The sequence below is a fragment of the Rhinolophus hipposideros genome, assembly GCF_964194185.1.
Source record: "Rhinolophus hipposideros genome assembly, chromosome: 5".
Classification (NCBI taxonomy): domain Eukaryota; kingdom Metazoa; phylum Chordata; class Mammalia; order Chiroptera; family Rhinolophidae; genus Rhinolophus; species Rhinolophus hipposideros.
The window spans coordinates 40501562-40528916 of NC_138051.1; the positions used below are offsets into that span (position 1 = coordinate 40501562).

Genomic DNA, 27355 nt, shown 5'->3' on the forward strand with positions numbered 1-27355 from the left:
AGAATTTTGATGACATTCAGGACATCAAGGGTGATACCTCTGATGGCCATTCCAGAAAAAGAGTTCCAAAATTTCTTTGAAGGGTGGAGTAGGTGCTGGAGTAGGTGCTGGCGTCGGTGCATAGCTTCTCAAGGGGAGTACTACTTCGAAGGTGACTGTAGCAATCAGGTATGTAGCAATCAGGTATGTAGCACTTTTTCTAGGATGAGTTCGCGAACTTAATTGTCCTACCGCATATGTTGTAATTCCGTGTTTCCCTGAAAATAAAACCTAGCCAGACAATCAGCTCCAATGCGTCTTTTGGAGCAAAAATTAATATAAGACCCGGTCTTATATTGTATGAGACCAGATCTTATATAAGACTGGGAATAATAATATAAAATAATAATAATATAATATAACGTATAACATAATATATAATATAACATAACATAATCACAATACCAGGTCTTATATTAATTTTTGCTCCAAAAGACGCATTACAGCTGATTGTCCGGCTAGGTCTTATTTTCAGAGAAACACGGTTTTTACATTCCAGTTCATGTAGTAAAGGAAGGCATACGAGAAAGAGTTTAAAACAGATGCTGAGTTGTACCATCTACCATATATACCATATATCCAAACCATATCCAAGAAGATAATAATAAATTATATCAATTCTACTGTAATATATTGGTTATAATAAATATTTCCAAGGACTGTACAAATGGAACAGAAACACAAAGCAGTGTGTGAGGCCTAATGAGCTCCAGATCTGAAAGTAAGGAAAGAGGGCCAGGAATTCAACTTCTGTAGGTTAATGAGAATTGAAAGTGACTCACTTAAGGCAGAGAACTGGAGCCCGGCTCATTGCTTAAAACCAGAGAGTGGGCAGAACTCCAGAAATGAGACTGCAAAAATGGAGTTTACATGTAGCTGTACACCAAAACGGGCAGAAGGGGCAAGGACTCAAGCTAGCCACAGCTAGCTCAGTGGCTGGAGAAGCACCACCACCACTATCACGAAGATCAGGAATCCTGCATTACCTGGCGGAGCCAAATAGAGGCAACCACAAAACTGCCAGGCAGGGTAGGGTAAGGGGAAATGGCTAACAACTCTCACTCAAATTAAGCTCTCAAACCAAAATTCCAAAATACATGATGAAATTAATATCACAATTATAACAAAATCAACTACTGAGAGATTAATTCACTCAGACAAAATGAAAATAGGACAATCTGAAAACGACCTTAAAATAAATGCTTAGAATCCTGAAAGAGATAAAGAAAGGAAAAACAGCCATAAAACAGACATTCAAAGTGCAATCTCAATATCAATAAGGATAAATACAAACAAATTCACACCTGGACATATCACCGTATAAAACTGTATTAAAAACTCAAAAAGAACCAAATAAATAGAGAAAAATACTATGTTAATAAATAGGAATACTTGATGGAATAATCATATCAATTATCCTTAAATTACTCCATAAAAACTCAATACAATTCCAGTAAAAATTCTATTGGGAATTTTTATGAAACTTAACAAGCTCATTCTAAAATTCACATACAAGAATAAAGGGCCAAGATAATTTTCAAGAAAATGGTAAAATAATTAAAATAGTGGGATGTTAGCTCAGGGATAAACAAACAAACCAATGAGGCAGAATAAAGAACTCAGTCAAGCACATATAGAGAAACAGTGGTGGCATTCCAAATTAAGAAGGAAAATAGTTCAATAAAAGGTTAATTAATTAGCTATGCACATGGCCAGTTAGATCCCCACCAAACAGCCAAATAAAATGGGTGGGGAAAAATAAACCCTAAATGTGAAAAGCAAAACTGTAAAATTTTCCAAATGAATTAACATTGCAGTTCTTTGACTTTCTTACTTGGTAAGTTTCTAGGCCATAAACAACAATCCTAGCTGTCCTCCTCAACAGCACTGTCATGCAGGGTGTCATGCGGGGTCTCTGGTCCCACTCCCCACATAAGAACGCAGGACATGGTGAGGCCAAAAAGGAACACCCACGGAGCCATCGGTAGGGGAGTCATACCACTATAGTCTTGCTGGCGGCTGGGTTGGAGACACAGGAAGCAGGAGCCACATGATCCGCAACCCACCGCCCGCTTCTCTGCCAACCAACCTCACTAGCTGCAATCTGCCTCTCTGCAATCTGCGCTTGCAGCTCAGCCACCATTCGCTGCTAGCATAGCCATGGCAGTTATATTAGTGGCCAATGGCTCACTGGTTACAGCTGACGGCCAACTAGCCACAGCTGATGGCCATCCAATCACAGTTGATGGCCATTTACTACCTGAGCCAGCACCTTTCCACATGAGGCCAAGAGCCTGGAAACTGCACTCCTGGCTCTGTCTCCACACTCCACACCTCCAGGGTTTCGCCTCACAATCTACGCGACAAGCGTCTTCCGCAAAGGGCCCTGTGCGAGGAGCCTGGAGGTGAATGCAATATCCTGGACACAGCCAGGCTCTAAGCACAGCCAGGGTTTCTCAGGGCACCACCAGTACTTCTGGGCACAGCCAGACTTTCTGGGCTTCTTAGGGAACCACCAGTCTCCTGGGCACAGCCAGGGCCTCTTAGGTCACTGCCACTCTTTCTGGGCACAGCCAATCTTCCTGGGCATAGACAAGGTTTCTCAGGGTACCGTGCTTGAACAATAGTGGCTCACTGCTAAAGTGCTTACATATTCTCGACGCCAGCCAGTCGAGACACAGGGAGCAAACACCCACCCGTTCCACTGCATGCTGGTATGTTCCCAAGCAAACAATCAAGTTGTCCATCAAATCAGGGATGGAAGGCAATTCCCCATAGTCTACAGTCATTCGCCAGGGCTGTGCACTGGACCCACAACGTGTCCCCTCTCCACAGGGCGAGGGCTCCAAGTCCTCCCCAAGCTGGGGGTGAGGGATGACCTTGACCTCACCCACATCTCCCATGGAGGACTCAGCAAGCGGTTCCTCCTGGGACTACAAGTCCTGCATCCGGGCTGCCTCAGCAAGCACTTCCCAGTGCACAAGGCCGCAATAACCTTTGCTTTCTCCAGCCTGTGCTGGTCAGAGAACCGTCCATGTCTTTCCACCCCTCCACAGGGGTCCAGCTCTCAGGCAGCTGTGCGGCTTTTCCTAGGCTGGTCGGAGAGCCATGCACGTCCTCTCCTGTTCCTGGCGCTGCTCCTCCTGGTCTTCCTGAGACTGAGTGTTCATATGCACAATCTGCTCCACCGTCCTTCGGAGAGCTTCGGCCGGCACCACACCCTGCTCACTGCACCATTTGTCATGCAGGCTGTCATGCGGGATCTCTGGTCCTGCTCCCCACATAAGAATGCAGGACATGGTGAGGCCAAAGAGGAACACCCACAGAGCCACAGATAGGGGAGTCATACCACTGTAGTCTCGCTGGCGGCTGGGTTGGAGACACAGGAAGCAGGAGCCACACGATCCGCAACCCACCGCCCGCTTCTCTGCCAACCAACCTCACTTGCTAACTGCAATCTGCAATCCACAATCTGCGCTTGTTACCTCAGCCACCATTTGCTGCTAGCATAGCCACGGCAGTTATATCAGTGGTCAATGGCTCACTGGTTACAGCTGACGACCAACTAGCCACAGCTGATGGCCATCTACTACCTGAGCCAGCACCTTTCCAAGTGAGGCCGAGAGCCTGGAAACTGGCCTCCTGGCTCTGTCCCCACATTCCAACCCTCCAGGGTTTCGCCTCACAATCTACGCGACAAGCGTCTTCCGCGAGGGGCCCTGTGCGAGGAGCCTGGAGGTGAATGCAATATCCTGGACACAGTCAGGCTCTCTGGGTAAAGCCAGGGTTTCTCATGGCACCACCAGTCTTTCTGGGCACAGCCAGACTTCATGGGCACAGCCAGGGTTCTCAGGGTATCGTGCTTGAACTATAGTGGCTCACTGCTAAGGTGCTTACATATTCTTGACGGCAGCCGGTCGAGACACAGGAAGCAAACATCCACCGGTTCCACTACATGGTGGTATGTTCCCAGCAAACAGTCAAGTTGTCCATCAAATCAGGGATGGAAGGCAATTCCCCGTAGTCTACAGTCATTCGCCAGGGCTGTGCACCGATCCCACAACATGTCCCCTCTCCACAGGGCAAGGGCTCCAAGTCTTCCCCAACCTGGGGGTGAGGGATGACCTTGACCTCACCCACATCTCCCACCGAGGACTCAGCAAGCGTTTCCTCCTGGGACTACAAGTCCCCCATCCGGGTTGCCTCAGCAAGCACTTCCCAGCCCACAAGGCAGCAACGACCTCAGGCCAGAGAACCAACCGTCCATATCTTCCCACCCCTCCACAGGGGTCCAGCTCTCCGGCAGCTGCTCCTCCTTGTCTTCCTGAGACTGAGTGTTCATATGCACAAACTGCTCCACTGCCTTTTGGAGAGCTTTGGCGGGCAACGTACCCTGCTTGCGAAACAGCTTTTATACGTATAAACTGTTCCATTATACAGTGTGATTCTGGCCACACTGTATCATGCTCGCTGTGCCATGCGTCATGCAGGGTGTCAGGAGGGGTCTCAGCTTCTCTGCTCCCCACATAAGAACGCAGGATATGGTGAGTCCAAAAAGGAACACCCACGGAGCCATAGATAGGGGAGTCATACCACTGTAGTCTCGCTGGCGGCTGGGTTGGAGACACAGGAAGCAGGAGCCACACCATCTGCAACCTGCTGTCCGCTTCTCTGCTAATCAACTTCACTTGCTAACTGCAATCAGTCCTTGTCAGCCCCCATTTGCTGCTAGCAAAGCCATGGTAGTTATATTAGTGGCCAATGGCTCACTGGTTACAGCTGACGGCCAACTAGCCACAGCTGATGGCCAGCCAATCACAGTTAATAACCATTTACTACCTGAGCCAGCACCTTTCCACGTGAGGCTGAGAGCCTGGAAACTGCCCTCCTGGCTCTGTCTCCACACTCCACACCTCCAGGGTCTCGCCTCACAATCTACGCGACAAGCGTCTTCCGCAAAGGGCCCTGTGCGAGGAGCCTGGAGGTGAATGCAATATCCTGGACACAGCCAGGTTCTCTGGGCACAGCCAGGGTTTCTCAGGGCACCACCAGTCTTTCTGGGCACAGCCAGACTTCCTGGGCACAGCCAGGGTTTCTCAGGGCACCACCAGTCTTTCTGGGCACAGCCAGACTTCCTGGTCACAGCCAGGGCCTCTCAGGGTACTGCCACTCTTCCTGGGCACAGCCAGGGTTCTCAGGGTACCATGCTTGAACAATAGTGGCCACAGCCATGGTGCTTACATATTCTTGATGGCGGCTGATCAAGACACGGGAAGCAAACATCCACCAGTTCCACTGCATGCTGGCATGTTCCCAAGCAAACAGTCAAACGGTCCATCAAATCAGGGATGGAAGGCAATTCCCCATAGTCCACAGTCACTCACCAGGGCTGTTCCCCGGCCCCTCAATGTGTGCCTCTGTCCCCACAGGCACACTGTACTCAGGACTGAATTCTCCTCGAAATTTGAAAGGTACAGAGTACAGTGGGAGCATCACTTTTCCCGTCCTGTTATCACACTTCTGGTAACACAGACTTCCTAAGACCACATTAACTTTTCATTTGTTCACTACAAAACAGGACTGATGAACACTGCCCTTGCCACCTATTAAATCCCTAAGTCATTTTCACACCTACTGCACTTAAGCCAAATCTCTTACATTCTGGGCTCATTTGTACAGGGTGTTTTGTTTCCTCCATGTATAAGGCCTTATTTTTAAATTTATTTAATGTTATCATTAAATTAGGTCAGTTGTCTTTCTATGGGGAACTTTTCCATATCTATGTCATTAAATGTATTCATTATCCCTTCCCACACTACGTCATTCACAAAATCAATAAGCATGCCTTCTGTAGAAGGCTTCATCCAGAGAACTGATAAAAATGTAGATCAAGAAAGAAGTTCTAAACAGAGAACCCCAGAGATATAACATAAAATTTCCTCCACTGATTCATTAATACTAATTCACGAAACTATTAGCAATTAGTCCGTAATTTTCCATCTGGCCTTCAAAGATATTATGATGTGGTCAAATGTCCCACTGAGTTTTGGCTAAGCTTTGCTCATTCCATTTCCATAATGTGTCAGTCTACTAAACCTTTCAAAAGAAGATGATGAGACAGAACTTGGTTTTAGTGAACCCATGGTAGCATCAAATAACTTGTGCTGCTTCTTTTAGATGCTCACAACCATTTACTAATATTTTATAAGTATATTCATTAGAAATTAGCATAACTTACAAAAGAAATCAAATTCTATTTATATCCACACATTTATAACATAATTACCACAATCACTGAGAGACATATAATTATGAAATGGATACACACACACACACACACACACACACACGGTGCCAAAAAAATGTATACACATTTTAAGAAAAGAAAACCTGTATTAATATATACCGATAACAAAAGATGAATACAAGTCGCATTTGACTTCTGCAATTATAAGAGGCGCTCAAAGTGGTTACAATCAGCATCCAGACACTTCTGATTACAGCGAACTACTGCTTGGGCAACACTGACCAAAGTGTCCACTTGTATACATTTTTTTGGCACCCCACACCCGTATGGGTATGTGTGTGTATATACATATATATGTATAAATATATATATGTATATATGGGTGTGTGTGTGCATATATACATATATATGTATATGTGTGTGTATATATATACACACACAATATATGTATATATATGTGTGTGTATGTATGTATACACACACACACACATATCTTCACTAGGAGTAGCCCAGAAAATTACTCTAAAATGTATCATTCAGAGAATAGACGTGGAAACTCTAAGAAATAGAGCCCCTTGGAGTTTTGGGAAGGTGATAAATGTAAAAGAATAACTGAGTTAATAAGAATTACTTTGACAATTTAAATTAGGAAAAGGTACACTGGGATATAACTGGGCATATTCTGTACTTACTCCTTAGAGGAGGGTAAACAATGTGTTCTAAATCCACATAGAGTTAGAAAACTCAGCTCCAAGATAATGAGGTGCCCCACCTGGCCATAAAGAATGCACCACACACAGTGCACCCCAAACACTGAAACTGGATATTAGAGCATATTCTGTCATCCTCACAACCGGCTCTGAAACACTTTTTCATTTGATCTTCCTGTTGAATTCACACATGAGTATCTAAGAGATTTACTTCTATCTAGCTTTCTTGATACAGAATGTTCACTCTGAGACTGAGAAATCAGCTGTAAATACTGTGTATACAGAGACAGACACACAGCCAAAAGTTTTCACTAACCACAAAGAACCATGAGCTAGAATAAATATTTTGCTACTTAAGGCACCTTTCCAAGGGTTCCAGTAATAAGCAAGATATTATAAGAGAATAAGCAAAATACATTTATTAGAAATATTACTAGAGGATTGTTAACTGAAAAAAACAATTCTGGAGACAAAGAAATATGGTATTTCCCAACAAACTACACTGGAGGGATCAGACTGCAATATCGGATAGTAGCCGACATTATTTTTGCCTGAAGATCTTTTCCTTGACTGTAAATGAGAAATGGAAATACAGAACTCCTAAAAGCTAAAAACTGTAGCCAGCTACTATGCGCAAATATCAATGTCCCCCAGCGCCTATTAGTGTCTAATACAGTAGGCACTCAATATATTTTTATTTTGTCTGCTTCTCTGCAGCCACTGCCTTTCCACCAGGAGCTAAGCAAAAAAGACTGAATCATTCAGATGCTGATTACCATTCAATACCTATTTTCTTAGAGATATCAGTAGAATGTGAGAGCTGAAGGATAATCTAGACACTACCTAATGCAACCAACAATGCAATAAACAGACCTAAAGAGCTCAAGAGCCAGAAGTCTCGTGATTCGTTAGTAGTGAAGCTGGAACTAGAAGCCAGGTCATGAGGCTCCACTGGCACAAGTATAGTCTTGGTCTGGTAGGGTCTCCCTCTTCCAAGCGGGACGCATTATGTTTCATCCTCTCACACACCCTGGCCATCATCAGACACTGCCACGACATTTCACAAAAGCCTAACAACTCTAAGAAGATGCAGAATACATTGGGCTCCCATAACCATAGTATCTTGGAACTGGGAGTCTTTAGGGACTATCCCTCATATTGCTCCCTCTTATGTACATAAGCAAACAGAAGCTGACGGGTTAGCACAAGCTTCCAATGTGGAGCGCAGTCAGAACTGAGAAGTGGCTGTCCTGATTGCCAGGCCAGTGGTCTTCACACTTCATTACAAGGCTTCTCTTCGCTTTTCTTAAAAAAACAAGAACAAAACAAACAAAAAACCATAGCTTTTGTTTAAGAACAATGCTTTGTAATCTGTAGAGTAGGTATTATTTTTACAAATATTTCTTTTCTTTTTTTCTTAAGCAAAAGCCCTCTGGAAAAAAACTTGTAAATAAATAAGGCCCACTCAGCCTCTGCACCTATCTATCAGCCCATGGGCTGACTCCTGCCTGTCTAACAACCAGCCATGGATGGTGTGCGGGAGACAGAAGAGAGAAAAGCTTGGCAAGGCATCAGTGAGCAGAGGAGAGTCTCCACCCACTTCGCTCATGGGACCGCATATAACCAAGGCTTTCAAGTATTGAGTGCCTTGGGCCAACGGACCCTAAAGGGTTCTAGACTATAACAACTGCTCTTTTCAGGGATACCCTGAGCTAAATTGTTTCTGTGGACTAGCTTGAAAACCTAACCACCATTTGGTGCGTATCTATTTTAAACACATCATCCCATAAGCAACTGACTTTTGAACACTTGAATAATTTATAAATATGCCATTGTTATAGTTAAGACATTCCATTCATTGTCTCCAAACAAAATCTTTCGAGAAGGGAGGACTTGAAACAGAGTGAGTCAAGTCGATATGACATCTAAACCTTCCAAACTGTGAGGGGAGTGAAGAAGCCCTTGTTTCCTTACCGTGGCAGGCAGCAAAGAGAGTTGCTGTTTGGTGCAGGATTGGGATGGAAAGCAGGATAGGAAACGGTTCTGGTTTAAACCTGGCCAGAGTCACACCATCACAGACCTTTATTGAATTTGTCGCAGTAAGCTGTTCTAGAGACAGAAAGCTCTACTTTTCAGTTTCCTTAGATTTAAAATAAAAATTTCTGGAGAAGAATCCCAGGAGGACACATAAACTGTAGCAGTCCACGTCTCCATTTTTGCTATTTCACTATTAATTCTGCTGGACAGAATTACAAAGTCCACTTGCAAACATTTGTCCTGAAGTCCTAATGCTCCAGGCCACCAGAGACCTGGCAGATAGACAGCAAAACTGTAGAGAACTCAACGCTCCAGCTTCTAACTGTAGGCCAAAGTAGGAATGGGAAATGGTCATCTACTATGTCACCATCAACTTGGTGTGCCCATTAACACTTAACTCTCTACAACTCAGCATCTCTATAAAATCATTGTTTCAATTAATGTGTTATCTTTCCCTATTGTATTTGCTTGAACGACTGTTTTATAAATGCAGTGTTCTTATAACAGTAAAACGACCAGGGCTTAATTGCTGGTGCCAGTAAGAGTTTAGAAAAAGGTTTGGCAGGAAAAGATAAATGGAAACTTAAATGAAACATAAATTACAAAAGAGAAAATTTAACCAAATAGAATTTCTGGAGATTAAGAACACAACAGAAGAAATGAACAATGAAATAGCCAGCTTAGGTACTAGAACTGACCAGATAGAGGAAAGAATCAATTACTTCAAAGATAGAAACCTGGAAATGACATGGATGAAAGAAAAAGAGACGTGAGACTTAAAAGAAATGAAAGAACTCTACAAGAAATTTCTGACTCCATCGGAAAGAGCAATATAAGAATAACGGGCATACCAGAAAGAGAAGACAGAAGGGAACAAAGAATATATTCAAGCAAATAATCAATGAAAACTTCCCAAACTTGTGGAAAGAACTGGATCCTCGAATCCAAGAAGAAAAGAAAACACCTAATTACCTCAGCCTCAACAGGTCTTCTCTAAGGCACACTGTATAGAAGCCGTCAAAAATCAACGACAAAGAAAGAATCCTCAAGGCACAGGGGAAAAAAAGAGAGTAACCTACAAAGGAAAGCCCATTAGAATATCATCAGATTTTTCAGCAGAAACTCTACAAGCCAGGAGGGAGTGGAACAAAATATTCAAACTACTAAAAAAGAGAAATTATGAGCCAAGAATAATATACTCAGCAAAGATATCCTTTAGATATGAAGGAGGAATAAAGACCTTTACAGACATACAGAAGCTGACGGAATTTTCTAATACACGACCTGCACTACAAGAAATACTAAAGGAGGCTATTCGATCACCCTCAACAGGGACAATTTGTGGCAACCAAAACATAAAAAGGGGGAGAGTAAAGGCCTGAACTGGAATATGGGAATGGAGAAAGTAATCGTGCTGAAGAAAATGGAATACTCTAAATATCAAACTTTCTTTCAAATAAACTTAATGGTAACCACTCAAAAAAAAATCCAGAACTGAAATATATACTGAAATAAAAGAAGAAACAGAGGGAAAAATCATAGAATACCACCACACAGAAATAATAGACAACAACAAAAAGGCAAAGAAATAATGAAGACATAGTCTTACCAGAAAACTAAAGATAGAATGACAGGAAATCCTCATGTATCAATAATCACCCTAAATGTAAATGGACTGAAATCACCAATAAAAAGGCACAGAGTAGCAGATTGGATCAAAAAACTAAACCCCACCATATGCTGTGTCCAAGAGACACATCTCAGCTACAAGGACAAGCATAGACTCAAAGTGAAAGGGTGGAAATTGACACTCCAAGCAAATGGTACCCAGAGAAAATCAGGTGTAGCCATAATGATATCAGATGAAACAGACTTCAGGGTGAAAAAGATATCAAGAGACAAAGATGGACATTTCATAATGATAAAGGGGACTATACAACAAGGAGACATAACAGTCTTCAATACTTATGCTCCCAATCAGGGAGCACAGAAATATACCACGCAACTAACAGAACTAAAGGGAGAACTCGACCAAACACAATTATATTAGGGGATCTAAATACATCACTGACAGCTATGGATAGATCATCCAAACAGAAAATAAACAGCAGCCCTAAATGACACATTAGATGAAATGGACATAATTGACCATTTATGTCTAATTTATAGAGCACTTCATCCTAAAACATCAGACTATACATTTTTTTCTAGTGTACATGGAACATTCTCAAGGAACATATATTGGGACATAAAACTAGCCTCAGTAAATTTAAGATTGAAATCATACCAAGCATATTCTCTGATCTCACAGCTTTGAAATTGGATATCTACTGCAAAAAAAAAAAAAAAAAAAAAAAAAAAAGCAGGGAAAACCACAAATACGTGGAGATTAAACAACGTACTTACATACTTTTAAAGAACGACCGGGTCAAAGAAGAAAAAGGAGGAGAGCTCAAAAGATACATAGAAACAAATGAGAATGAAAATACATCCTACAAAAATTTTGGAGATGCAGTGAAAGCAGTTTTAAGAGAAAAAATTAATATCATTACAGGCCTATCTCAAGAAACAAGAAAAATCTCTATGTGAATGAACTAATCAGAAACAGTTTTGGGGACACAAAGAAAAAACCGAGAGTTGTTAGATGGGCGGGGGCTGGGGGGTTGGGGATAAGGGGAAAGGTGAAGGGATTAGGAAGCAGCTGGTAACCACAAGATGGCCTCAGGGTTTTTTGAAAATTAATTTGGGGAACGTATTCAACAATGTTGTAAAGATTTTGTTGGGTATCCGATGGACATGCATCCTATTTGGGAGACCACCTCAGGGATACTGTGGATGCCTGATCATGGCATTGTACACCAGAAGCTAAACATTAATGAATGCCAACTATAATTTTATATATATAATGTGATGGCTCAGTGAGGTCGAGGGATAGTGGATGGGGGGAGGGGGTTTCACAGTGTGAGGGATATAAATGATGAACGTCTAAGTATTACCTTGTCTTGTACACCTGAAACTAATAAATTAAAAAAATAATTAATTAATTAATTAATTAAAAAAGAAACAAGGCAAATCTCAAATAAATAACCTCACGTTACACCTTAAAGAACTAGAAAAACAAGAACAAATGAAACCCAAGGTCAGCACGAGAAAGGAAATAAAAATCAGAGCAGAACTAAATGAAATAGAGAACAAAAAGACAATAGAAAAAATGAATGTGACAAAGAGCTGGTTCTTTGAAAAGATTAACAAAATTGACAAACCCTTGGCTAGACTAAGATAAAAAGAGAAAAGACACACACACACACAAATCAGAAATGAAAGAGGGGAATAATCACCGATGCCACAGAAAGACAAAGGATCATCCAAGAACACTATGAAGGGCTATATGCCACCAAATTCAATAACCTAGAAGAAATGGACAAGTTCTTAGAAACATATAGCTTTCCTAGGCTGAACAATGAAGAACTAGAAAATCTAAACAGACCAACCACCAGTAATGAGATTGAATCAATCATCCAAAACCTTCCCAAAAGCAAAAGTCTAGGACCAGATGGCTAATGAATTCTACCAAACCTTCAAAGAGGATCTAATACCAGTCCTGCTGAAACTCTTCCAAAAAATTGAAGAAAAGACAGTACTTCCTAACTCATTTTATGAGGCAACATTACCCTGATACCAAAACCTGGTAAGGACAACACAAAAAAAGAAAACTACAGACCAATATCTCTGATGAATACAGATGCAAAAATCCTAAACAAAATTCTAGCAAATCGAACGCAACAATACATTAAAAAGATTATTCATCACGACCAAGTGGGGTTTATCCCAGGGACACAAGGATGGTTCAACATATGCAAATCCATTAATGTGATACATGACAAAAACAAAATAAAGGACAAAAATCATATGATTATATCAATGATGCAAAAAAAGCATTTGACAAGATACAACATCCATTTATGATTAAAACACTTAATAAAATAGGTACAGAAGGAAAATACCTTAATATAATAAAGGCCATATATGACAAACCCTCAGTTAATTTCATAATTAACAGTGAAAAACTGAAGCCCTTTGCTCTACATTCAAGAACACGACAGGGCTGTCCCCTATCACCTCTGCTTTTTAACACAGTGTTGGAAGTCCTCGCCAGAACAATCAGGGAAGAGAAAGAAATAAAAGGCATCCAAATTGGGAATGAAGAAATTAAATTGTCATTCTTTGCAGATGACATGATGCTATATATAGAAACCCCTAAAGACTCCACCAAAAAACTATTAGAAACAATCAATGAGTACAGTAAAGTTGCCGGCTACAAAAATCAACGTACAAAAGTCCACTGCATTCCTATATACTAACAATGAAATCTCAGAAAACGAAATAAAAAATAGTAATTCCTTTTGCAATTGCAGCAAAAAGAATAAAATACCTAGGAATAAACTTAACCAAGGATGTGAAAGACCTATATGCTGAAAACTATAAGACATTTTTGAAAGAAATTGAAGACGACACAAAGAAATTGAAAGACATTCCGTCTTTCATAGATTGGAAGAATCAACATAGTTAAAATGGCCATATTACCCCAAGCAATATACAGATTTAATGCAATCCCCATCAAAATCTCAATGGCATTTTTTAAAGAAATAGAAGAAAAAGTCATCAGATTTGTTTGGAACCACAAAAGACCTCGAATAGCCAAAGCAATTTTAAGAAAAAAGAACAATGCTGGAGGTATGACACTCCCTGACTTTAACTTGTACTACAGGGAAACTATAATCAAAAAAGCATGGAATTGGCAGACAAACAGACATGTTGACCAATGGAATAGAATTGAGAACCCAGAAATAAAACCATATAAATATGGACAGATAGTTTTTGACAAAGAAGCAAAAAACATACAATGGAGAAAAGACAGCCTCTTCAATGAATGGTGCTGGCAGAATTGGAAAGCCATGTGCAAAAGTATGAAACTGGACTGCTATCTGTCACCATGTACCAAAATTAATTCAAAATGGATCAAAGACTTAAGCATAAGACCTGACACAATAAACTGCATAGGAGAAAACATAGGTACTAAACTTATGGACCTTGGGTTCAAAGAGCATTTTATTAATTTGACAAGGCAAGGGAAGTAAAAGCTACAATAAATGAATGGGACTATATCAAACTTAAAATTTTCTGCACAGCAAAAGAAACCATCGACAAAATAAAGAGGCAACCAACTGAATGGGAGAAGGTTTTTGCAAACAGTGCCTCCGATAAGGGGCTAATATCCAAAATATACAAGGAACTCATGAAACTCAACAACAAAAAAACAAACAACCCAATTGAAAAACGGGCAGAGGATCTGAAGAGACATTTCTCCAAAGAGGACATACAAACGGCAAAAAGACATATGAAAAAATGTTCAACATCACTAATCATCAGAGAAATACAAATAAAAGCCACAATGAGATATCACCTCACCCCAGTCAGAATGGCTATCATCAACCAGACAAATAGTAACAAATGTTGGAGAGGGTGTGGAGAAAAAGGAACCTTCATGCACTGTTGGTGGGAATGCAGATTGGTGCGGCTGCTATGGAAGGCAGTGTGGAGGTTCCTAAAAAAATTACGAATAGAATTACCATATGACCCAGCAACCCCTCTCCTGTGTATCTACCCAAAATATCTGAAAACATTTATACATAAAGACACGTGTGCTCCAACGTTCATTCCAGCTTTATTTATGGTGGCCAAGACTTGGAAACAACCAAAATGTCCTTCGATAGATGAATGGATAAAGAAGTTGTGGTATATATACACAATGGAATACTATTCAGTGGTAAGAAAAGATGAAATAGGACCATTTGTGACAACGTGGATGGATCTTGAGATTATAATGCTAAGCGAAATAAGTCAGACAGAAAAAGCAGAGAACCATGTGATTTCACTGATACGTGGTATATAAACCAAAAACAACAAAAGAACAAGACAAACAAATGAAGAAACAAAAAGTCATAGACACGGACAATAGTTTAGTGGTTACCAGAGGTAAGGGGGGCGAGGGGTGGTAGATGAGGGTAAAGCAGATTAAATGTATGGTGATGGAAGGAGAACTGACTCTGGGTGGTGAACATACAATGTGATTTATACATGATGTAATACAGAATTGTACACCTGAAATCTATGTATCTTTACTAACAATTGTCACCCCAATAAACTTTCATTAAAAAAAAACAAATAAAATAAAAGGCCAAATTCTAAAGCAAAAAAAAAAAAAAAGAAAGAAAATTTGGGAGTAAAATCCACAGCAGTGTAAAACTTACCGTAAATAGGACTCCAACCCTAAAAAACTGAATCCTAGAAAAGTCAGTATTGAGAGTCTGGAATTTGTTAGTGTATTATTCACGGTTACAATTCTGATTGCACAGGAGCAGTCCAATTATGTTTAATAAGCAGCAGGGACACATGGTTACCAAGCATAATTTTGCCAAACTGAAAGAGAAAGTTCAAGACTTAGCACACGTAATTTGGTGAGTCCATTTGGCTACCAATAAAATATAATTGGCCCCTTGTCTTTCATTTTAATCATCTTTATTAAAAAGAAAAATACATCATACTAAAGGAATTTGCCATATGGAAACAGCAACTTAAAATTTAATGCTCTACTACCATGTAGAAAATTAATACATTATTGGTTCTGCATAATGGAAACTGAACTGAACTTTCACGTTGATGTGAACTTAACTTGAAAGAATTTTATCTTTTCACTTGACTTAGAAAACAGATGTTAAGAATAGAAAAAGCAATACAGTATACAAGTTTTTCATTACCATGTTACTTCTTTATCTGATTACATGTTTGGTTACTTAGGGAACCAAAGCTCTTTCTTTGGGATTAATTTGGATTTTAATCCTACTCAGTAGTATAAAACAGTATTTATGATTTATAATCAGAGCACATTTATATGATGCTTTTGAGTAAGAATTGCTTGGTATATACTAATTAAGTTTTAGTGAACTGTTTTTATTGCACAACAGTCAACACTTTATAGATAAAGCCTTATTGCAACCACTATATAATGACTTTTATATCTGGCCTGCTAACCCATATAATGTTGTGATGTATTATTGAAAGAGTCTATATGAAACAAATTCTATGTTGTTATAATAATTTTAAAAGATGAAGAGGCCTGAATACCTCACAAATACTCCAGAAATCACACAGTTCTCTCCTAATTGTTTTAAAAGGCTGTTTCTTAGATCTTCTAGACTCATAAATCCTCATCTGCCCTCTATCCCCCGCTTCCAAGAAGAGATACATTTTAACACACAGTACTGTCTATAGTTTCTTCAACAATGAAATCCATATTGAAAAATCTCTTATTAAATAAGAATTCAATACTTAATACTTATCACTCACTGATTCCTGGCTTACACCTTTCTTTTCCTCACATTACATCATACTGAAGAGCATGACACTTACAAATCTTTCTCAAACTTTGTTGCTTGGAACAATGATATTCCACAAAAGTGTGTTCAACATAAAATATAAAAAACGTTAGCAATATCTATTTTAAATTTTATTTTAAATACATGTCTAAGAAAAACACTAAACCCCTTAACAGAGTTATTACTGCATGCAAATCTGTAAGTAATAGTGCAAATCTCTACTAAAACCCCAGGAAAAATAAACCTATGTTTGTACACAAGAACTTAGATACGAATGTTCATAGCAGCATTATTCATAATAGCCAAAGGTGGAAACAAATTTAATGCCCATCAGTTGATGAATGTGTAAATAAAATGTGGTATCTTTTTATTTACACAATGGGATACTACCGGTAGGCAGCAATAACAAGGAATGAAGTCCTGATACATGCAGAAATATGGATGAATCTTGAAAACATCATGTTAAGTGAAAGAAGCCAATCACAAAGGCATACTGCATGATGCCATTTATATGAAATGTCCAAAACAGGCGAATATAGAGAGACAGAAAGTAGATTAGTGGTTTCCAGGGGCTAGGGAGTGGCGCTGGGGAGGGCTAAGACAGAGGGGTTGGGTGGCGACAGTTAAGGAGTGCAAGGTTTCTTTCTGGCATAATGAAAACGTCCTAAAATTGATGTAGTGATGAATGTACACCTGAATATATTAAAAGTCATTGAATATATTGAAAAATCATTGAATGGTACACTTTAGACGTGTAAATTGTGTGATGTGTGGATTATGCCTCAATAAAGCTATTACTTAAAAAAGAAAAATAGGTACTTGAACGAACACCACTAAAAAAGATATCCCAACAAATCATCAATAAACATATGGGAAGATGTTTAACCCTATTCAGAGAAATATAAATTAACACCAAAATGACCATCATACACACCTACCAAAACGACTAAAATTAAAAAGATGTATAATAATATGTGTTGATAAGGATGTAGGGTAGCATGCATCACTACTGATAAGGATTACAGTTGTACAGCCACTTTGGAAAGCTATTTGGTAGTATCTATTAAAGTTGAATACAAATACATCATATGACCTAGTAATTCCACTGCTATACATATACCATATATGCACACCAAAAAACACACAAGAATATCCAGAGCAGCATTATTTGTAATAGCCCTAAACGGAGAACATCCCAAACAATTAAAAACAAAATGAAGATGGCATTTTTACACAATGGAATACCAGACAGCAATTAAGATCAACTAGTGATATACACAACAACATAAACTGAACTAATATTACACTGAGGAAAAAAAAATACATATTAAAATAACACAAAAATCATTCTAATTTGTACAAAATTATTCTAATTTGCACAAAAATTTCAGTACAAAAAAAAAAAGGTAGCGATGGGGGTGAGTCATGAAGGATGCTTCTGGGATTGCTGGTAATACTTTATTTCTTGACCTGGGTGATAGGGATGTTCATTTTGTGGTAACTCATCTAGTTGTATATTTATTATTTGTATTTTTCCGTATACCGTGTTTCCCCGCAAATAAGGCCTAACTGGAAAATAAGACGTAGCATGACTTTTCAGGATGCTCGTAATATAAAATAAACCCTAATGTATCTTTTGGAGCAAAAGTTAATATAAGACCCGATCTTATTTTGGGGGAAATAAGGTAGGGCTTATTTTATATTACGAGCATCCTGAAAAACCATGCTAGGGCTTATTTTTCGGTTAGGTCTTATTTTGGGGGAAACACGGTATATAGATAATACTTTAGTTTAAAATTTTCTTTTTTCAAAGTGAGTGGAAAAAAGGAAATTGTGCACAATACCTGACAATGCCAAGCATGTTTGATCTATCATTTACTCAGTATTTACAAACAGTTCCACAGAACACGTATGTATTGCCAACTCAATAAATGCTGGTCTATGTTATGAATCCTGTCATTTTATTTCAACATATGTTTGTGATATTTTACTTATTACATTAAATGTTTATACCACTTAGTTGTTCCTCATAGACCTATGGTCAGTTCATAATCTATACATGATCCAAGCAATCAAAAAGTAAGAACCCTTCAATGTGAAAATAATCACACTTGGTTTCCAAAAAATGAGAAGGTGTGCTGTCCAACATGCAACAATTTATAATTTTCAGAGCTGCCTACTTCAATCAAGAGCAGATCATTGCAAACCTGCAGTTCATGTTCTTCTTTCTGTTACAAAAAGCTTTTCTGAGATGGGCTTATGCTGCAACAAAACACTCCCAACAAAACAAATAGATTTGATGCTATAGTTGCTATGAGGATCAGACTGAGCACCCAGTTCCTAATCATAAACAGAAGATATGTATGAAATACAAAAATTGTCTTCATTTTTAATGTTGTTTTTGTGTTGTGTTTTAAAACCAAAAAATCTATACTTAACATATTTTTATCTTGCAATTTTTATTCCTTTTGTTCGTAATTAAACTGTTCACTTGTGGATTGAGACCCTATTACAGATGAAAAAAGCAAAAAACTGAAATCCTTACATTTCTTGCGCTAACTCCTCTGTAAAACAGTTTTGCTATATTTAAATCCAAACACTAACTATACATCTCATGTATTTCATTTTTACATTTTTAAATGCTCCATGGTCAATAAATTTGGGAAACTGACATATTATCTTCTCAATTTCAAAATATCCCTAAACCTGTGTCCATGATCACCACCTTCTGTGGTCTCAAAGGTTAAAAATTTTTTATTCACTAATTTAATTCCTACACACACACACACACACACTTTTTAGTGACTATTGGCTAGATGCAATAGGGAGGATAATGAATTATACAGAAAGTTCTCCAAAGGAAAGGAGGGGACAAAAACCAGTGGACAGTAATGATAAACAGCATAGTATTTTAAAGCTAGGGCCACTGAGGCAAAGATCAAAGCCTTAAGTGTCCTGAAAAAGACTACTGTTTAATTTCAACGGACATAAGCCAGTCAACTACATGCCCAATGGTTTTAAAAAAGAGAGAGAGAGACATGTATATATATATTTAAACTGCATATAAGGATCAAAGATTTTGCTTTAATAAGTTAGGTGAAGTTAAAAGATTTTACAGTAGCTTTTAGCACTCCAAACTTCCCCTAAAACACATGAGTCTAATATTTGAAGTTCACACGTTTGACTTTTATATATATTTCCACTAACACAATGTATGAAAGTTGAAGAATGCTTATATGACCCATGTAGGCTACTAAACTTCATCTCTACCCTGCCATTTGGAAATACGAAAATGGGATTCAATATACAACGTGACTTATACCCACTATATTTGGTATTGTGATAAACATGAGAATACATCTTTTAAGTTGACCCCTCTGGATACACAAGAAACTAATAAGTAGTTGCCTCTGAGAGGGCAAGTGGGAGACTGGAGGCCAGAGACAAGGCAGAGATCAACTTTTCATTCTATATACTTTTGTTCTGGTATTAAAAATAATAAATCAACCTTCTCAAATAAAAAAACATCATGATGATTACATCTTCTACATCATGTTAAACACACACAATCATTTTGCATGCATTATTTTTATTCAGAGCTGAAATCCAAATCCCTTCAGATATGTTTCATTCCTAGGTCTTTAGACAAAGCCTCTTTTTTTCTTCACAAGCTCTTGACCCTGCAAAAGTATATTCATGTCAACAAACAGTTACTTAAAGGATCCAAAGTACACCTCAAGTTTCCTCCACTGAACAAACGTTCAAAAATAATCCATTAGGATACAGGATACATTCTATGTTTGTGATCCATGTATGAGGTTCTCTTACTTTAAGGGCTAACGCTTCACAATTATTCCTCTTTATATGATGGAATCATTTGATTATATGAAAGGCCTAACAGATATTTAAATTATTAGTACCTCCATAGTACCCTGCAGGCAGCAGTGCACGCGTGCTTTTTTCTTCAAAAGCATTTTCCTCTAAATTATACATACGGTTAGGCAAATAAATCAACAAAATCACAACATCTGTATTGTCCAGAAAATACAAAACATCCCTAAACTAAATGCATTTGCTAAGAATAATAGAAAAAAGATCCATGTTGAATATCCTTCTGTTGAGTTGCACTTACATTTTAAATTGATGTATTTGCGGAGCAAATGACATTCAGTTACATCAATGCACAATGTGACCCTAAATTACCAGTGGATGAATTAGGTTAAAATGGTAGAAGTAGGCATTTTAAAGCAACAATCAGGTGGTTTTAGCATTATTTAGTTAGAGATTTTAAAAAGTCTAAATAACAGCGATGTCTTAAAAAGTCCTGAGCAGGTACATCACACTCACAAGCTACTACTTTTTCAGTGTCTTGAAATAAAAATTTCTAAATGTGTTGTGTGAAAAACAATTACTGCTAAGTCATTGATATCATAAACTGTAAATCCAAAATACCACTAGTTCTACAATATGTAAATGTACAATCTAATTTCACTTTAAATTACTCTCACTTCCTTTCTTCACTAGACCTCAAACAGAAAAGAAAATGAAAGAGTACAATTCAGGAGGTGAAAGAAAACGAAGATGCAGGAAGTTCAATCAGATCTGCATGACTCATGTTATGTCAATTGCAAATTTCTGATTTCAAGCCTTTAAAAAAAGAAACTTCAAGGACCCTGAAAATTATGTTCAAGTCATATGCCTGATTAGGTAACTGAATCACTTTACTGTACTACGTTTTTTCTTGATTCAGATCTCTTCTCTTGCTGCCAAAATATGATGTTTGTTCAGTGTAAATGGAGTGATGAAGATTGACCTTTCTAGTTGAGCAGTTGGCTGAACAGGATTTTAAATCGTATGCTTAGGATTTTCACTCAATTTAAGGCAGAAGGAAGTGAAATGTAAGTTCATAGATGATAGTTCCATGTCTAATTTTTAGTCTAGGAATTCTAGAGCCTCTGTCCCATCAGGGTGAGGTATAACTAGAAGAAAAAAAGTGGAATGCTGAACTGTGAGAAGTTAGAGGTTTCAAAATAGACGTAATAGCACCCCTTTTAAGAATTTTTCCAATTTATTTTCCTGTTCGGGGTGGGGGGGGGGATGAATGGAAGGAGAAAAAAGCAGTTGCTGTGCCCATAAGTCCTTCCTAGTACCTTGACTCATTCCAATGTCTTTTCACTGATTTTCCATCCAATACCTTATTTCCCCGAAAATAAGATCTAGCTGGATCATCAGCTCTAATGAGTCTTTTGGAGCAAAAATTAATATAAGACCCAGTCTTATTTTAATATAAGACCCGATCTTATGTAATATAAGACCGGGTCTTACATTAATTTTTGCTCCAAAAGACTCATTAGAGCTGATGGTCTGGCTAGGTCTTATCTTCGGGGAAACACGGTAACACCAAAATAACAAGATTTCCATTCCTTCTTTCTTTTGTACCTCATAACCTGACAAATTCAGCAGTCTTGGAAACTCATTGTTCTTGATATTTAAGACCACACCGATCCTTGGCAATTTGTAAAATTTTTACTGTCACTCATCCTTGTCCCCCTCACCGTTACTGTACACTCACTAAAATTATAAATATAGGAGACTATGTGCAACTGCCTGAGAAATTACATACTCAAAGCAACCCTCAAAAACAAATTTCCATGAATATCTAATGGAAAGGGGAAGGAGCCTATATTTATAAAATTTCTTTTAGACCTGCTACCTGATTTTCATTCAATGCTAGCATGTGAGCAAGTGCTAATTTGCATAGCTGACAGGAAGCTGCGTCCAATCATTTATTCACAGCAGGCAGAGTGCTAGAAGCTAAGGATGCAGAGATTAAAGACTCCATATTCAAAGCCTCAAAGTCCAGTGGAAGGGAGAGCCACATAAACTACAATCATAATATTGTGGATGTGTCATGATATGAGTTTGTCCAGAATGCCATGGAAGGACCACACACAAAAAAGGCACCTAACTCAAGTATAAAAGAATTGGGAAAAGTCTCTGAGACAAGATGACTTTAGAATCAAGTGTGGAGAGATCCTTTGGGTGGGGGGAAGAATAGGGCATTTTATTCAGAGGAAGCAGCATGGAAAAAGACACAGATGTTCTGTTTGGAATGGAAACGTTCTGGAAATAGAGTGGTGATGGTTACACAACATTGGGAAGTACGTAATGCCACTGAATTGTACACTTAAAAATGGTAAATTGTTTATAAATAAGTCATGGAGATGTAATAATGTATAGCATGTTGACTATAGTTAAGACTGTATTGCATATTTGAAAGTGGCAAAGAGAGCAAATCTCAAAAGTGCTTATCACAAGAAAATTTTGCCTTAATATTTATATTTCATTGCGTAACAATTTCTTCTTTCTGCTACCTTTTACTACAGTTTGCCAATTTCGTATTTCTATTTTCTCTAAAGCCATGTTTTTGTTTTTCCTGCAACCAGGCTAAAAATCTGATGTTTTCTTTATCTTAAAGCTCCTATGTTCCCCACAACTCCCTGTCTTCAGAGCTTATACGGCGCTTGCCTCTCTCAGGATGTTGGGAAAGTGCTTAACATGAGCCCAGCACTTCTTAATCGTACTCCGTGTCTACTTCCCAGTAGACCGTGAGTGAACTCCTCTGCCTTCCCTGCTGTACCCTCTCTATACAACATGCTTGGAACAGAGTGGGTGGGCACTCAATAAATATTCTTTCAGTGACTGAGTGAACAAATGATTGTGATCATGATGCACTGTTTAGCTTTAACAGATTCATTACGTTGTTTCTTTTGATCACTTCACATCAAATATCCCTACCTCATATCCATTTGGTAACTGCTCGGGACTCCTATTACTTATTCACCACCCTCATCGGACTGTCCAAAGCTGAGTTGCTGAGAACTTGGCTTCAATGCATATGGTTTTTCTACCACTTGATCAGATTGCTAACCTGCATGGAGCAAAACGCCCAAGTGTTCATTCTTTACCAGATCTGAAAAAAAGTGAATGTCTCATGAGTAACAACTTCTATAGCATCTCAGGCAAGGGTAAAAAGCTGTGATCTGTCTCCCTCTCCTCTCTCTGCTGTGCTACAATTTTTAACAAGGCCACTTCCCTTGTTACATGGGGAGAGAGTGCAGCTGATTAGAGGCCCTGAACGTAGCCTATTGTCAAGTGGCTCCACTTCATTCCATAGAAGCCAAATTACATGGTGAAAGCCATCATCATCCATTTTTAATCCCACATTTTCTAACTCGGTCTTTCTTTCAGCACAAGGAAGTCTCTCAAATCTGTGCTCCACTTTATGCTGTTCCTTAACCTCTGCACCTCCTCTCAGGAAAGCAAGAAAAACGGAACAAAGAAACTAGACAAGAGGCTTCTCTCTTCTGCTTCTCACTGTCCTCCCCACCTTTCATTTCTGCAGCCTCCTTCCAGACAATGTCGAGCCTTCCATCATGGTTTCTTTGGTTTCCTTGAATGTCCTTGCTTACTAGCGCATATGTGGTCATCTCAGTGGATTCTGAGAAAGCAAGCCCAAGATTTTTCTCATTTGACCTTTTGATATGATAGTCTACTAATGCATTTCCCAATAATAATCTAGCCTGAGAGTCCCCACTTGATCATGATACATTCTTTTAGTGTACTGCTTATTTTTGTATTTTAACACATCTTTTGTGTTATAAGAAAAACATACTTTTCCTAACTTTAACGAATTTGTTTAAAAATATCTATCTACTTAAAATGTTCAAAGCACCTATTACTGGTCATTCTTCGCAGATTCAAAACTATTCTTCAAATTAAAATTAGCCTAAATAATAGAGAAGGCTATGCATGCATATAGGAAATCTCTTTCCTCTTAATTTTACTATAAACTTAAAATTGCTCTAAAAAATAAAATCTTTTAAAAATCAACCTAAAGATCAAATATTCTATGAAGGTGAACTATTACATACTCATAAATAACATTATACAGTAATAAAAATTAACAGAATACTAGTAGAATAAGGGCTAAAGCAAGTAAAATTTTAAACTTTGTTCATATTTTGGTGGATACATAGATATAATGGAATTTTCTGCCCAACATGTGAACTGCCTTCTATATTTTATGAGTCTTGGTGGGAAATATACACAAACCAAAAATATCAGACATTCACTTTCCTAGCCTCCCTTTCAGCTAGGAGAGAACATATGACTGGGCTTGGCCAACGTGACATTCCTACTCTGGACCTTGACTCTGAAACTGTAACAGTAAAGAAGCAGAGACCTTGGAGAATTCATTGTGGTAGCAGATGCAGGAAGCTTAGACAGTTGCAACACCAGTATCAGAGGCATTGGTGTGATACAGAGGCAGCAGTGTGATATTGATGCCTATTTTCCAATACCTTTGGTGGAAATGGGGCAAGCTGTGGCATCCAGAGTTCAGAGGTAGAGACAGCAGTTCCTCTCCAGACAGTCTCCACAGTGTTATTCTGGGTTCTGGGTGCTCCCTAGCCTCCCTTACTATTGTCTGTTGTCCAAACCTGCTTCTACACCTTTCCTTAAGTTTTCTGAGCTATCCAATGTCCTTTCAATACATTTCTGTTCAGTAAAAATCAACCAAAATCAGTTTCTGTTGCTTGCAACAAAGAACTCTGATAAAATGGGCTAGTGGCTAGCAGAAAGCAGATATTATTCTAATTCCAGCAAATTAATTTTTGTTGAGGACCCACTTAGTATACCATAACTTTTGGGGTCGGGGTCAGGTTATCGGTGTTTAATTTACAAAAAGTAAAATTCATCCTTTTTCACTAATGTCTTCTGATATATATAGTATAACCACTACCACGATCAAGATATAGAATGTTTCCATCATCTAAACAGATTGCTTGTGTCTTTTTGTAGTTAATTCCTTTTCCCCATCCCCAATCACTGGTAACCACTGAAGTGATTTCTGTCCCTATATTTTTGTTTTTCCAGAATGTCATATAATGGAATTACACAGTATGTAACCCTTTTCTGTCTGGTTTCTTTCACTTAGCATACGCATTTGACACCCATCCATGTTGTTGTATATCAATGGTTCGTTGCTTTCTATTGCTGAGTACTATTACATTTTATGGATGTACCACATTTGTTTATTTATTCATCAGTTGATGGATATTTGGGTTCTCTCCTACAGCAACCTTTTGAAACACAGAAATTTATCAAAATAGTTACACTCTACCTTCTAGGAGCTTAAACGATAGGAATCTTAGAATAATATAGAGGAAACAAGGTATTCTCTCTAGCATAAAACATTTTATTCTATTTTAAAAACTGATATATGCTCAGAAATATATTTAGTTTTTCTTCCAGTATCCCTTTTTGATATATTTGTAAAAATAAAGATAGCATTATTGATTCCTCCCAATGTTACAAGAAAATTTTCTCAGGGAAAAAAATTCAAGAAATACATATGTATATTTTTGTTTCTTTTTTGCCTAGCAGTATCATTATAGTACAACGCAATAAAAAACTGATTTCAGTGGCACTTTCTCTTAAGTCGACTAGGTTTCTAACTCAACAGTCACTCCAACACTGTGGCCCGTTTTCACCTATGGTAATTCATTCTACAGGAGAATCATTCTCCAAACCTATTTTTATGACTCTCAAACTTTATGAACAATATGTCCAAAGGCTAACAGTCCATTCAGCCTCTGAGTATTAAAAGGAGTATAATTCACATACATGTTTCAACACATAGAAGAAACACATACTGGTTCAGAAAAAAAATCCTAACACTTTTGTGAGAAACAGAATTCTAACCTCAACTCTACTAATACAGTTGGGGTATAAAGGCTGACCACTGAACCTCCACTTCCCTCTGGTCATACTGAACATAAGCATCCTTGCCAAGTTTTAGATTCTAGAATCACCTGTAAAGCCTTTCCTTTTGAGATTTTCAAAATTGTAGATTTGCTTAACTCTTATTATTTTGTGGTCAGTTTGCATGCATATTTCCCAAGTACACAGATTCTAGTCAAAGGCATTGATCAGAGCTAACTGTAATTAAAAGTGAGAAATAATAAAATTAGAATTCCCAGGCAATCAGGGTATATATTTATATTCATACTAGGGAAATTCAATTCAGTTCACTTATAAATAGCTAGTGCTGGTGAAATAATACTATTCTGGATAAATTATGCAAATATTATCCAATATGTATAAAATGGGAGGAAGCAAGATACTGCAGCATAAAATAAACCTCAGAAATGAAATCATATACTTGGTTATATCATAATTATTGTTTGAGGCAGGAAATTCTCTATTCTCTTTGAGGTATAATTGACATATAACATTAGTTTCAAGTGTACAACGTAATGATTCCACATTTATGCAGAGGGTGTCAAAAAAATGTATACACATTTTAAGAAAAGAAAAAACTATTTAAATGGTAATACTCAATATATACCAATAACAAAAGATGAACACAAGTCACATTAGACTTCTGCAATTACAAGAGGTGCTCAGAGCGGTTACCATCAGCATCCAGACACTTCTGATTATGGCAAACTACTGCTTCAGCAACGTTGACCAAAGTGTCACCTGTATACATTTTTTTGGCAGCCCCGGTATTTTACAGAAATGTAATATGGCAGAAAAATTTCCTTCTGCACAACAAAGGAAACCACCAACAAAATGAAAAGGCAACCTACTGAATGGGAGAAAATACTGGCAAATCGTGTATCTGATTAGGAGTTAATATTTCAAAATACTATGACATAGATTTGGGGAAAATTCACTATGGTTTACCAAAGGCCACCTTGACCTTTAACAAAACAAAATAACTTAAAGAATTGAAATTCACCTCTTTACCCTTCAAACTACCATTTTTTATGTAGTCCCAAATCCAATATTCATGTTTCCCCTCATTTTTTTTACTTCTT

At 38.2% G+C, this 27355-nt stretch overlaps 1 protein-coding gene across 5 annotated transcripts in view; it reads right to left on the reverse strand.

Moving 5' to 3' along the window:
- Positions 1–27355, reverse strand: part of FRMD5 (FERM domain containing 5) — a 279150-nt gene that overhangs the window by 219931 nt on the left and 31864 nt on the right. The window contains exon 1 of one of the 5 annotated variants that reach the window (XM_081049364.1): positions 1874–1973. The exons of the other annotated variants lie outside the window; for them this stretch is intronic. Coding sequence (XP_080905490.1) covers positions 1874–1945 — 72 coding nt within the window. The 5' untranslated portion in view covers positions 1946–1973. Of the gene's footprint in view, positions 1–1873; positions 1974–27355 lie in introns of those variants that run through there. 5 annotated transcript variants of the gene reach the window in all.